The sequence below is a fragment of the Stegastes partitus genome, unplaced genomic scaffold (assembly GCF_000690725.1).
Source record: "Stegastes partitus isolate 25-593 unplaced genomic scaffold, Stegastes_partitus-1.0.2 Scaffold1046, whole genome shotgun sequence".
NCBI lineage: Eukaryota > Metazoa > Chordata > Actinopteri > Pomacentridae > Stegastes > Stegastes partitus.
In genome coordinates, this window is record NW_007578777.1 from 159,697 (window position 1) to 172,644 (window position 12,948).

Consider the following 12,948-nt stretch of genomic DNA (forward strand, 5'->3'; position numbering starts at 1 on the left):
TACTTTCTCAAGCAGGTGATGCGTTCTTTGCATTCTTTGGGTTCTAATGCATTCAGATTTTCTTTTTAGAGAGCAACTGACAGATGTGTTTCTGAGATTTCCTACCAGTGTTGCTGAACACTAACCAGAGGTTTCCCGTCTGCCCAGTGTGGGCTAACCAGTCTTAGGGCATTTCCAGTTGAACAATTCATTTACTGTAATTCTACTTGTGGATTGAATTCGATGGGATGGGTGTGGTGAGGCATGTTTTGTAACTGGCTTAGAGGTTAATCACAGTCACAAGCTTAAGTTTCGTTTTAACATTAGTTGGGACATATTAAGTGATGAGTTGCCCAGGAAGTTTTGAGTGTAAACTCTTTATTTTCTCTATTTTGCTCTTAATTCTGCTACTAATTTGTACCTTTTCTGTATCAATTTAAGGTGCAAATGCCTGTATTTTTGTAAAGAAAATCGCAAAATTCAGGCACCAGGTAATAATAATAATAATAATAATAATAATAATAATACTTTTGGGTCTGTTGTTCGTACGTCGGTCCTTTTCACATTAATAATAAATTATTTCATTTTTATTCACTTAGAACCTAACTGGACTTCAGTAGGTCATTTGTGTTTCAGCAGGATTCCTGCTCACATTCTTTCTACATATTCAAAACATATCACACATATCAGTGTTTTGGGGAGATTTTTAGGAGTCATTGACTTCTCAACGTCAAGAATAAGACACATTTGGTCCAAACATTAATCACAAGAGATATTGTTAAAGCCTCTGAGTAATTCTGGACAACAAAATCAACGTTTCTGAAAGTAAACTTGAAATAATGACCAAGTGGCTCAGTCGTACCTTACTTGCATGTCAGACTTTTTAAAAAGTGCTGCACCGACTGATCAAGTGGCAGGAATGAGTCAAAAGTTTAAGAAGTTGTATGAGCTCATTTAATTTGTACAGGTAGGTGTTGCTCCTGCTTGGCTGTAGGTTTGCCACTCCTCTAGAAATCATAGTTCAAGTTACAGCAGGTCACGGAAACCACTGGAAGTATACGTCATAGTTTGAATGAACAGGAAGAGCTTCATTTGTCTGCCTAAGTTTCATTTACTCGGAAGATACAATGGTGAGTAGCTGCTTTCCAATAGTTTCCTTTGTCAGTGTTTCAGTTATATATGTATAGATATAAATATCTTGATGATGATTTTTTACATTGCTGATTTATTTTTTGGTTGTCAGTGAATTTTAAAATTTTAAAATGTGTTATGTTATTTGCAATTTTACCAGGCTGCTCAACGGAAGAAAAAGTAAGTTAACTGATTTACTAAAACTCAAAGTTCATCACTGCATTGTGCAGTTTGGTCTTGTTAATTTAACTGATGTTTATTATTTAAGGCAGGAATATTTGAAAAGTGAAGAACTTTTCAGAAGGAAAGCTTACCTCATTATAACTGAAATGGTTGAGCTGAGTATCCAGACTCGAGAAGATACTTCAGTGTTAGTGGATGAGGTACGTTGGATGAGAACGTAATTCAAAATAGAACATAAGATACAACATGGTCAATGATATTTGTGTGTGTGTGTGTGTGTGTGTGTGTGTGTGTGTACAGATTCTTCACAGCATCTTCTTTTTGGGAAGGATCCATAAACCACCAATTTCCCCAGAAATTATTCTGAAAGATGATGATGAGGCAGAAAACCTACTCAGCACATTGATGTCCTGCTACCCTCGGCCTTTTGAACTCTATTCCAGTCAGCTGCCCAGGAGGAGTCCATTTTCATGTGTGCTAGACATGGTAAGGTTATAGTTTGTCAGAAAAGGATTAAATTCTTCATTGTGAAGTCGTATAAACCTGCTCAAATACTACAGTTTGTGATTAAAGTACATCATTGCAGTTTGTGGGCACAAAGCCACAGCTTGATATTATGTGTGATTGTTTACAGACGGTCCTTCTAGTTGGACAAGAGAATGAAGAGGAAATAAAAGACAGACTGCAAGATTTCATCGATACGGTGGAGGAAGACGTTCCATCAAACCATTTGATTTCTTCCACCATCTGTGTCTCTCAAAAATACAACAATTCAGTCCGGTACTACGGAGTCTCCATGTCCACTTCTGGTCGTAATGCAGGGAAAATCATGGTTGCTGCCTCGTGTTTTGGTGCCTGGGATGATTATGTCGCTGATGCAGTGATGACCTACTATCCAGATAAGTCCAAGAAGGAATACTTTGATGGTACCATTGAAATACCTGAGGATGTCAGGTGTCAGGCTTTTAACCTTAGATATGGAGATGAAAAGCATCCTTGCAGATCATGTGGGAATTTGTTTGGCTTGAACACACATGAAGGACAAAAGTGGCCCTATGGCAACTGTGCTGAAGTTGAAAGTTTGAGCAACTTGCTAAAAAATGAGAACGAAGTTAAAGAGCAGTCACAACCAAGATCTGAGACTTGGACACCTGAAAACAGGCAGAGAGCCAGAAAAAGTGTTCTTAAGGACCTTAAGGCTGTGTTACGCACGATCCAATTTAAAACCTGGGATGGTGAACATTTCTACGACCCTCTGGCAGGATAGTCGTGAAGAGGGGGGATACTGTCATCTGTTGTGATCTGATTCTTCGACAATAAAAGATAACCACTGTTAAACCATGTAATCATAAAATCAACATTGCATGCTTTATCTTCTGGTTGTGCTTAATAACAGTCAAGATTAAATGTATTCATAGCAAACATTGCAAGCGTGTCAAAATTTGAAATGCAAAACATGCAAAATATATGTAAAACATGTTGTTCGCAATAAAACCAAACTGTCACCTGAACCAAAGTCAGTGCTTTATTGTGAGACCTTCGGGCACATGATCAGATTTAAATGGAAAAATATTGTTTACACCCCACAAAAAAGTGCAGTTTAAAAAGAAAAGGTGTGAATGTGAGTGTGGTTGGTTGTCTGTCTGTAAGTGTAGCCCTGTGATAGACTGGTGACCTGTCCAGGGTGTCCCCTGCCTTCGCCCTGAGTCGGCTGTTTGTAAGTGTAGCCCTGTGACAGGCAGGACTGTGATCAAGAATGTGAAGTTTGAGGAGGACTGGAGCATGTACAGGGTCGTCAGACACACTTCCTCTTTGATGGTGAATGATCACAATTCAGAGCGCTGCCATAGTCACGCCCTTTGACTTTTGAGGAGTGTTTTAATCACAGAGCCCTGTGGTATGTGCTGGCCAAATTTGAGGCGTGTGGGAGTTAACCCCCAGGAGGAGTTTGCTCTCGAATATGACAAAAATCACGAAAAATTTCACAGTTAATTAAAAATGGCGGACTTCCTGTTGGATTTTGGGTATGGGTCCGGCCCCTAAGTCCTACACAGGCCTACCAAATTTCGTAGCTGTAGGTGAAACTTCCTGCCCGTAGTAGATGTTAAAAAGTGTGTAGGGGACCATTTTAAGACGCACATCCGCAAGTCTCATAAAATTTCAAAAGTTTTGCCAGTTCTGATGTATCTGCAAATTATTATGAGTTTTGGAGCATGTTTAGACCCTCAAAAATTCAATTGTTCTGTTCTTCCTCGGGGTCCAATATGGTCCTATGCACTGTTGAACGCGGGCCCTAATTACATGTGCGTCATGATGTCGTGTTGCGTTCAGGGACGTGATTAAGTATCAGAATTGACTTCTGCGACTTCAACATCAAACAACGACCTAAGTTGTGATTAGACCAGAGGTGCCATTTGGGGGAACGAAGAGCTTTAAACATTGCAGTGACAATCGATGGTTTAGTGATAAGCGCGTAGACGTAAAAGAAGTAAAGAGTAGCCAATGTGGTTTGTTTTCTTTATTTACTCATCAGGGCATAAATCATTAGAATTATACACCTGTGTGGACAAGATAGGTGTCAGAGAATGTACATGTTGAGCGCTTCTTATCACCTGTCTCTCTTGCTGATTTGAGCGTCTTAGAAGAAGAAACCGATCCTCCGACGTGGTAAATTCCAACATTTGGTGAGTACGTGGAGGCAGCGTGTGGAGGAGTGGTTGACGTTAAACGCAACTGCAGAGTTTGTGGAGTCACAGTTGCGCCTGAGAGGACAGACGGCGTCAGTCTGTTTGTGTCCAAGTGGTAACTACTTTTATCTGAACTTATTTGCTATGATTACGAACCGTCTTTTACAACTGAGCTTCTCGAGACTTGATAAAGAGCTTTTAAAATGTCGTTTGCTGCGTACAGCCGCTAGCTTGTCAGCAGGTTAGCTAGCGAAGCCGTTAGTTTTGATGGAGAGTTGGTGAAAACAGGTCGTCAGTGCATTTATTAATCGTTTCTACTGACTGCTGTCCTAATTATTTACCATGATGTCGTTGTGTTATCCTGGGAAACCGTAGGTCTGCTTTGTGTGTGTGACTTACGAGTTGGTTTCGTTTTCAGCTTTGAGCCTCGAGCTGCTGCTGTAATGAATTTTAATTGAAAGTTTTAATTGTCAGTAACTGATGAAAGACTGAATAACTTCCTGGAAAAAAAAACAATACTTTTAAACGACATATAAAGGAAATGAAATTGGCTGCTAACGTTGTTATAGCTACGAAATGCAAATTTAATTTATTAGTATATTTGTCAATACATATATTTAATTATTTAGTAATTATAGCCACACTCCTACATCATTTTAAGTCTAACACTAAACTAAAGAATACCTCTACATTTCTTTAAGTATGGTAATTTTCTTATTCGGGTTGTCCTGTGCTCTTTGCCACCAGTTTGATCTGAATCATTTATTATTTAGTATCTGCTGATACTGAGCCCCAATCTGATGCCATTTTCTGAAATAATACACGCTTAAAATACATTGAAGTTATTGGTATAAATCCCATATGCTTAAATCCAGGCTGCTCCTTGGAGCTCAGGTGTTTAAGACAAGCCGGGATCAGCCAGGACAGTGTTCCTGTATCACAGTCATGTGTGTAACAGAGCTGCATTTGCTGCCCAAATCATGTGTCTGGTGACTAAAACAGAAATATCGCCACGAGACAAATGTCCACTTGGTTTGTCTTATCAATCAGTTAACAATGCACTGATGATGCCGCTGATTTTTGGATTAGGAAAATAATTTAAGTTACAAACTACTTTGATTGGCCCCAATTCCAATCTTTGAGATTTTATCAGGAATAAATCCCTTAAATTTCATTCTGTCATACAGATGAAAAGCACTGATATAATAATATATCCATCCATCCATCTGTTATATAAATACACAGTCGTCCTCAAATTTATTCATACCCTCCCATTAAAGAAGGGAAAAAAACAGCTGTCACTAAATAAGTTGAAATTGACAAAAGTAATAATAAACAATAAATAAAACATTTAATGAAAATCATGACATTGCTTTTGAATTGTGGTTCAAAAGAAATATGTATATAAACAAAAAACAAACAAACAAACAAACAAAAAACAAGCATGATGGGACCCATAAACTAATATTTAGTTGAACAACCCTTTGAGCCAATCACTGCAATCAAGTGTTTTTAGTCTGCAATCAGACTTCTGCACCTGTTGACAGATATTTAGATTTTGGCAAAAGCAACGTCTTTTTTCACAAAATATCTAATTTAGCAAATTTTGATTTATTATTACATTTTCATTTTCTAGTTATTTGAGTGACTATTGTGAATTTTGCTGTTTCTTTAATAGAAGGGTATGAATACATTTGAGGACGACTGTACACCACTTAATCCTCACTAGGGTCGTGGGGGGCTGACTCAGGGTGAAGGCAGAGGACACCCTGGACAGGTCACCAGTCTATCACAGGGCTACACTTAGAGACAGACAACCAAGCACACTCACATTCACGCCTAAGCACAATTTAGAATCACCAGTTAACTCCAACATGTTTTTGGACTGTGGGAAGAAGCTGGAGAACCCGGAGAGAACCCACGCTACACGGGGAGAACATGCAAACGCTACACGGGGAGAACATGCAAACTCCACACAGAAAGATCCTGGGCATCCTAACCACCAAGCCACTGTACAGCCCTCAATAAAATATCTGAAAGTTAAATTTAATGCACCTCAGGTATTTAATTTAATTTTATACTGTCAATCTGCAACATTTTAGAGAGAAAATATAGTATTTTCACAACATTTATCTGGTGACGTTATGACTGGTTGTCATTTTATATTACAGTCCAAAGCAGTTTGAGTCAGTTGATTGGCTTTGACACAAATATGATCATGATTTTTTTTTTTTCTAGGTTACAGAAAGCCAGGATGGCGGCTGCTACATTCATGAGGTATCCACAAGAGCCAAGTCTCTTTTCTTTGGGGAGGCTGAATAAATCAGCAGATACATGTGGAGAAATGTCCACTGCAGTACATTTACCCATTGTAGACATAAGGCTCTTGCTTGCAGACACTACGCTGTACTTTTGAGCTGATCATTTTCTGTAACCTCCTTTCTTTTCCATCTTTCAGTGCAGCTGATACACTTGTTCTGCCGGATTTGGGGCAGTGCAGGCAGACAGAAGGTTGGCAACACCTGATAACCTTAGTGTTGAGCCTTTCATACGTTTCTACATATTTGTCGATGTTCTCTCATCTTGTCAAACTGTGTTACAGGTGCAGCATACCTGGAGTGGGTGTCAGGTTTTGTATCCACCTACAAACACAAGAAGGTAACTTTGAAGAAACCAGCTGGTGCCTCATTGAAGATAGCAGGACTTGATGACACCATTTACAGAGGGAAGCATGATGAGGTGAACGGTTGGGGAAAGTTCTACCTTCCCAAGATAGTGAACATGCAGGTTGTAGGTGTGGTGGAGGGAACGTCATGTCACTGTGACCAGCTTGTTCTGATGACATGTGAGGACAAAAAGCTGTACGCCTACGATGGAGAGGAGCTGCATCTGGTGGCTTCAAGCCTGGAGCGACTTGGTGACAAGGAAATAGAATATCCAGCATCCAAGAGCTACTACAACGGGGAGGCCTTCGATGATATGGTGAGAGGCTACAGTCATTTACAGAGAATGAGCAGAGCTTAGGGATCCTTGATGGAAGTGAGAGATCACCTGACAGGTTTTTTTTTCATGTCGTCTGTTGTGTGTAGACGGAGGAGGACTGGGCGAAAGTAAAGATGGGAGCTGTGGGGAGGAGTTTGGAGCAAGAGCATCGAAAACTGGTGGAAGCCAATAAGTCCACATTCATGGAAAACCTGAAATCAGCAGGACACACGTAGGTGGGTATTTGTCCTCACATGAACTTATATCATGGAGGTCATCACAACCCACCTTAAGTCTTTTAATGTTTAAAATGGTGTCAAAATAAAATACAGCAGCTGTTGGCTGGGAGATAGAAACATGATTTCAGAGCCCCTTTCAGATTTTCGCTCCTCTCTCTTAATCTGACCCCTGAACATGTCTGCTTCATGCCTGATTGAGCGCCATGGGAACAGTCACAACCGCAATCTTATTAAGTCAGACCTTGTAATATTTCTGTATCGCTTTCAACTTGGCACAAGTCTGAGCTGTGTACACAATAATAGTAAGGTGTGCTCCAGATTTCAATATGTTTTGAGATGTGTGAAAGTGTTTAGGAACCTTTTGCTAATTCCAGCACTAAAATTTGTCTTTAAACCACAAACCACAGAGAGGGCAAAAGGTGCATTTGTTTGACAGAGGCCAGACACAGACCTCTCCAAAACCACAAAACTCTGTTCATGTTTCAAGCTGAGTCTTGTCTATTTTGCTCTATATTGTTGCCTCTTTACTGAATAAAACTCTCATGAAAATACAATCTACTGTCATAAATGTAGTCGAGGTTTGCAGTCGTGACTTATTGTGTGTGGATGTCTCCAGCAACTACACTGTTGCCCATAAAGTTAGAATGAAATATTTTTTCACTTGATAGATAAAGTGTATATCTTCTCAAAACTTTCTTGATATCACAATATACATACAATACATATCACAGTAAAACATTTAAACCACAATTAACTTTTGCAAACTGTGTATTCAGGCTTAAACTAAATTGTTGGTACTGAACAATAGGATTAAGGGTTTTGTTCAGTTTTTCAACCTTGGTCATATCACAAGAAACACATATTTGAGGGGATTCCATGCATTAGAATGTCCAAAATTACTCTTTCAAATGTCACTAATATTGAGTATGGCCACCGCTGACATAGATCAGTGCGTTCGTGGCATACTGTCCACAAGCTTGTTGATGGTGTCAATGGGCAGGACGTCCCACTCTTTAGTCAGATCCCAAAGCCAGAATTTGTTTCACCTGGTTACTGGGACTCAGTATGTGATCATTGCAGCCGGTCAAACGTGATTGCCGATGTGTATAGAAAGAAGAATGTGCTTGAAAACAAAAAATATTCCATTTTTATGGGCAACAGTGTACTTGTAGAATGTGACCTAGTTGTTAAAGTAACTACCAAAATACGGCAACAGGTAACCGAACAACCATGAAAACACATTTTCTTGTATCATAAGTGGCTGTAGTTGGACAAACGATCACACATCAACAAAAATGTTTAAGAAATGATAAATAACCTGTGGTGTCAAAGTTTGACAAGCTTGCTATCAGTTTAGATTTAGTCTTTTGTTTAGTAGCATTATCACGCATTGTACATGACTTGATGAACTATCCAGTGTCGTGTGTATCATGCATAGATATCCCAGTTATTGTGGCTCTATCACTGTAGTGAGTGTGAATGAAGCCATGAGGAACATTAACAGAACACTGACCTTTGTCTGAAGGACAGAATCCTGTCACTTTAACAGACTGATAAAGCAAGCAATGTTTTGTGTCCCTTGTTTGGGAAAAAAAAAGGACTTTTGTTATGCAGCATTATCAGTTTTGTTATGCTGATCATGGATTGCCTGTTATACTCTTTTTCTTCATTGTCTTTATAGATGCTGGTGTTGGGCCCCAAAGAAACGACATGAAGTCAAAGTCTCAGCAGAAATCACGATTATTTGTATCATGAAATATTACAGCATGTTTCTCCTCTGACCACACACTAACGTCAATGTCAAGGCTCGATGTGTAAAATGATAGTGCTTATATTGTTCCCATTTACGTGTGTTGCTGGATGTCTGATTTATTCAAACTTTCCAAACAGAAGCGGCCATTTTATTGTGATACAGTCCGCTATGCTTGTGATGCTGTAAGTTTTAATAATGTATCAGAACGCAGCAGGGTGTCCTATATTATCTGCAAAAAAATAAATAAATTTAAGCTTATTCCAGCTTGCATCATTGGAGCGGCCGTACACTCGGCACAGACATTTTATCACGACTAACAAGCAGTGACGCGTTGGGGCCGGTTTGTTATTCACTGATCGTGCATAACTGTGAACTGTGGAAAGAAACTGAAGGATGTTGACAAGCAGAGCAGGAAAACTCCACCCATCGAAAAAAAACTGCTGAGATAAAGAAATAGTTCACTGTTGAGACTTATTTGTGTCGCCCTGCTTATGTCTTTTTCAAGCTGCCTATGTTTTGTTGTTGCATACAACTTTTAATTTCATTCCTTTCTGCAGTTTAGAGTCTGACCTTTGCTCCCTCATTAGCACAGAAGCTCGTGAAATTATAAAACTGCATCAAAGACTTCCCACAATACATAGTAATGAGCTTATAATGACTTTTGTAGTAGAATAAACATATCTAGGTGACATTTCTTTGACTGCGTCATCATTAAATGTGTTGATCCTTGCACACATTGAGCTGATAATGCAGTAATACGTAATAAAGTAAAGTTAGACTACCTCTCAAAGTTTATATTCACTGTTTACTTCATTACTGATATCATCTTAGCATAGTTGTCTCATGGAGCTTTTCTCCCAGAAGTTAAGGTAAAGAAGTGAATTTAAGCTACACAAGATGTTAAATTAATGGAGCAGTGTGTTTGTAAAGCAGAGTAAATCTCTTTATCTAAGTGCAGTGGTGGTGCATGTTCTGCAGTTAACAAACACAGCTCAAATTCCAGTTCAAGGGTGGATGTGGATTTACTAGAAATCACATGACAAAGCCTTTAAGGCGTTGGCTTGTCTGTGAGGCAGATACCAGTTTGTAATTCTAGTTTCATTTTTAGACTGCAGCAATGGTGAGTAGAGCAGCTTTTTACTGTCGTCCTCTCAGCCAGCGTTTGATAAACATTAAATCCTCATGCAGTTCTGTGGGGATATTATTGTAGCAAAACTATTTGTAAATGTGTATGGAGACCTGTGTGTCTGTCGTGAGATCTGTTGATGTGTACGAAGATATTAATACATGAAAGTATTTGGCTACAAGTGGTGGAAACACAAACAAATCACCAGTTATGAGTCAAGCGGGCCTCACAGTTGGCTGTCTTTTTACACATGACTTTTGCTACACCTCTGCTGTGAGAAATTCGTATCTGTAACTTCAGGGTTTTTGTGTCCTGAGCTCAGGCTCACAGGCTCGTTCATTCTGGTTGCTTGCTGCTCTGCTGCTCTGTACCTCAGTAGCTATGCTGCCTGCAATCCATAAGGTGGCGCTATCCCCCAGGGCCTATGAGGGCACGCAACAGTGTCTGGTACATTGTGAACAAGTTGCTGAGTCTGTTGGTTGCTGAGCAAAAACTTTCATGATGGCAGGTGGCATAACAAATAACAGAAATGTAGCAAAAGTCATGTGTAAAAAGACAGCCATTGTGAGGCCCGCTTGACTTATACAACTCTCCAAACTCATTTACAAATAGTTTTGCTACAATAATACTCCCACACACTCCTAATTCTGTCAGTCAAGTGTTTTAATTCTCGTGCTTTTTTCCCCCTTTGATGATCAAAACAGGACGCAGCAGAGCAAAGCAGGTGAGTCTGCAGATTCACCCGACCAAGCTTCAAGTCCTGTAATATGTTTTTAGCTGCCTAACTACTCCATCATTGTGTTAACAGAAGGGAACAATTTCTGAGGGATCAATATGGTTTCAAAACAAATGCCTTCAAGATCATCAACACCATGGTGGACCTGTGTAACAAGACACCAGGAAGTGAACACTTGGTTGATGAGGTAGGTTATATTCATTTTGAACACGGATATCTAAATATCTACATAAGCTGTAATTTCCAAGATAACAAGTAAATGTTTTTACTCAACAGATTCTTCACAGCATCTTCTTTCTGGGAAAAATCAACAGACCGCCCTTCTCGCCAGAAGAAATTATTCCTGATGAGCAGATGCTGAGCAACTTGATGGAGAAATATCCCAGACCTTTTCTCCTCTACCTGAAACAACTTCCCAGGCGGAGTCCATTCTCCTGTGTGATGGACATGGTAAGATAGCATGCACTGTTTGTGGAACACATTTCTCATTTGTACGGCAGCTTTCATACAGGCAAGTATAAGCGTTGTATTGATGACAAATCTACACTAAAATGTGTTCAACAATACATTTTACATACATTGAAAACAACTAAAATAAATAGTTAAAACTCAATTGTATTATATTGATTTTCCCTACAAATCATCTCCGTTGTTAAATTCAACAGGGTAATGATAATGTAGTTTACATGTGTAACGTCTTGATGATATATTTAACTGTTTCCAGATTGTCATGCAGAAAAAACCTGAGAATGAAGACCAAATAATGCAGAATCTGCGAGATCTCATCAACACTCTGGAACCACGGTTTCTGGTCTCCTCCACCATCTGTGTCTCTCAGAAATCCAACAATTCAGTCCGGTACTACGGAGTCTCCATGTCCACTTCTGGTGCTAATGCAGGGAAAATAGTGATTGCTGCCTCATCTTGTAGCACCTGGGATGATTATGTAGCTGGTGCAGTGATGACCTACTATCCAGTGATGTCCAAGAAGGAATACTTTGATGGTACCATCAAAATACCTGACTATGTCAGGTGTCAGGCTTTTAATCTCAAAAGTGGAGGAAAAATGAATCCTTGCAAATCATGTGGGAATTTGTTTGGCCTGAGCACAGATGAAGAAACAGAGTGGCCCTATGGCAACTGTGCTGAAGTTGAGAGTTTGAGCAACTTGCTAAAAAATGAGAATGAAGTTAAAGAGCAGTCACAACCAAGATCTCCCACATGGACACCTGAGAACAGGGAGACAGCCAGAGAAAGTGTTCTTCAGGACCTTGGGGCTGTGTTACACACGATCCAATTTGAAACCTGGGATGGTGAACATTTCTACGACCCTCTGGCAGGATAGTCATGAAGAGGGGAGATACTGTCATCTGTTGTGATCTGATTCGTCAACAATACAAGATAACCACTGTTACACCATGTAATCATAAAATTAACATTGCATGCTTTATCTTCTGGTTGTGCTTAATAACAGTCAAGATTAAATGTATTCATAGCAATCATTGCAAGCGTGTCAAAATTTGAAATGCAGAACATGCAAAATATGTATGTAAAACATGTTGTTCGCAATAAAACCAAACTGTCACCTGAACCAAAGTCAGTGCTTTATTGTGAGACCTTCGGGCACATGATCAGATTTAAATATTGTTTACACCCCACAAAAAAGTGCAGTTTAAAAAGAAAAGTTGTTGAATATTGATATCTTATTGGTGTCATTCATATGATTCTTATATTTTGGTGTTGTTCTTTATCAGTAAAAATCTGGGGAAAATGACTCCACTGCTATTATCAGGCAATTACACTTGTTTGTGAGCTTCATAAAATCAGAAGTAAATCAGGTTTTATATTTGCAAACGTCTGATGCTTCAGCTGATTGTGGTGCGTCGCTGCACGTATTGAGAACAGAAATGTGAATGATTCATGGCAAAAACGTAGAAGCATAAATAACTGTGATGCAATCTCAGATTCGTTGTGTCTTCATCTAAAGAAGCAATTCTTTTCATTTTTGCCAAAATCCTAATAAGGACGCCTCTGCTCAGATGCGTTCACTGACTTAAAACGTGCCCCGCGTGTATGATAAAAACGGCACAAACATCATCATAATTCTACTGGTCTGTTTGCAAGATGACTCT

At 39.3% G+C, this 12,948-nt stretch overlaps 1 protein-coding gene across 1 annotated transcript; it reads left to right on the forward strand.

Annotated features, from left to right (window-relative positions):
* The first annotated feature begins 1,094 nt into the window (after positions 1 to 1,094).
* LOC103367411 (uncharacterized) lies at positions 1,095 to 12,407 on the forward strand. Its single transcript, XM_008295430.1, has 7 exons — positions 1,095 to 1,109; positions 1,271 to 1,290; positions 1,379 to 1,493; positions 1,594 to 1,779; positions 1,928 to 2,196; positions 5,264 to 5,269; positions 11,798 to 12,407. Exons 1-7 carry the CDS (start codon positions 1,107 to 1,109, stop codon positions 12,159 to 12,161), a joined length of 963 nt encoding a protein of 320 aa, XP_008293652.1. The 5' UTR covers positions 1,095 to 1,106; the 3' UTR covers positions 12,162 to 12,407.
* Positions 12,408 to 12,948: the final 541 nt, after the last annotated feature.

Coding starts and splice junctions, on each gene's coding strand:
- LOC103367411 (XM_008295430.1), top strand. Junction 1,291..1,378: donor GCTGCTCAACGGAAGAAAAA/GTAAGTTAACTG, acceptor TTATTATTTAAG/GCAGGAATATTTGAAAAGTG. Junction 1,780..1,927: donor TTTCATGTGTGCTAGACATG/GTAAGGTTATAG, acceptor GATTGTTTACAG/ACGGTCCTTCTAGTTGGACA.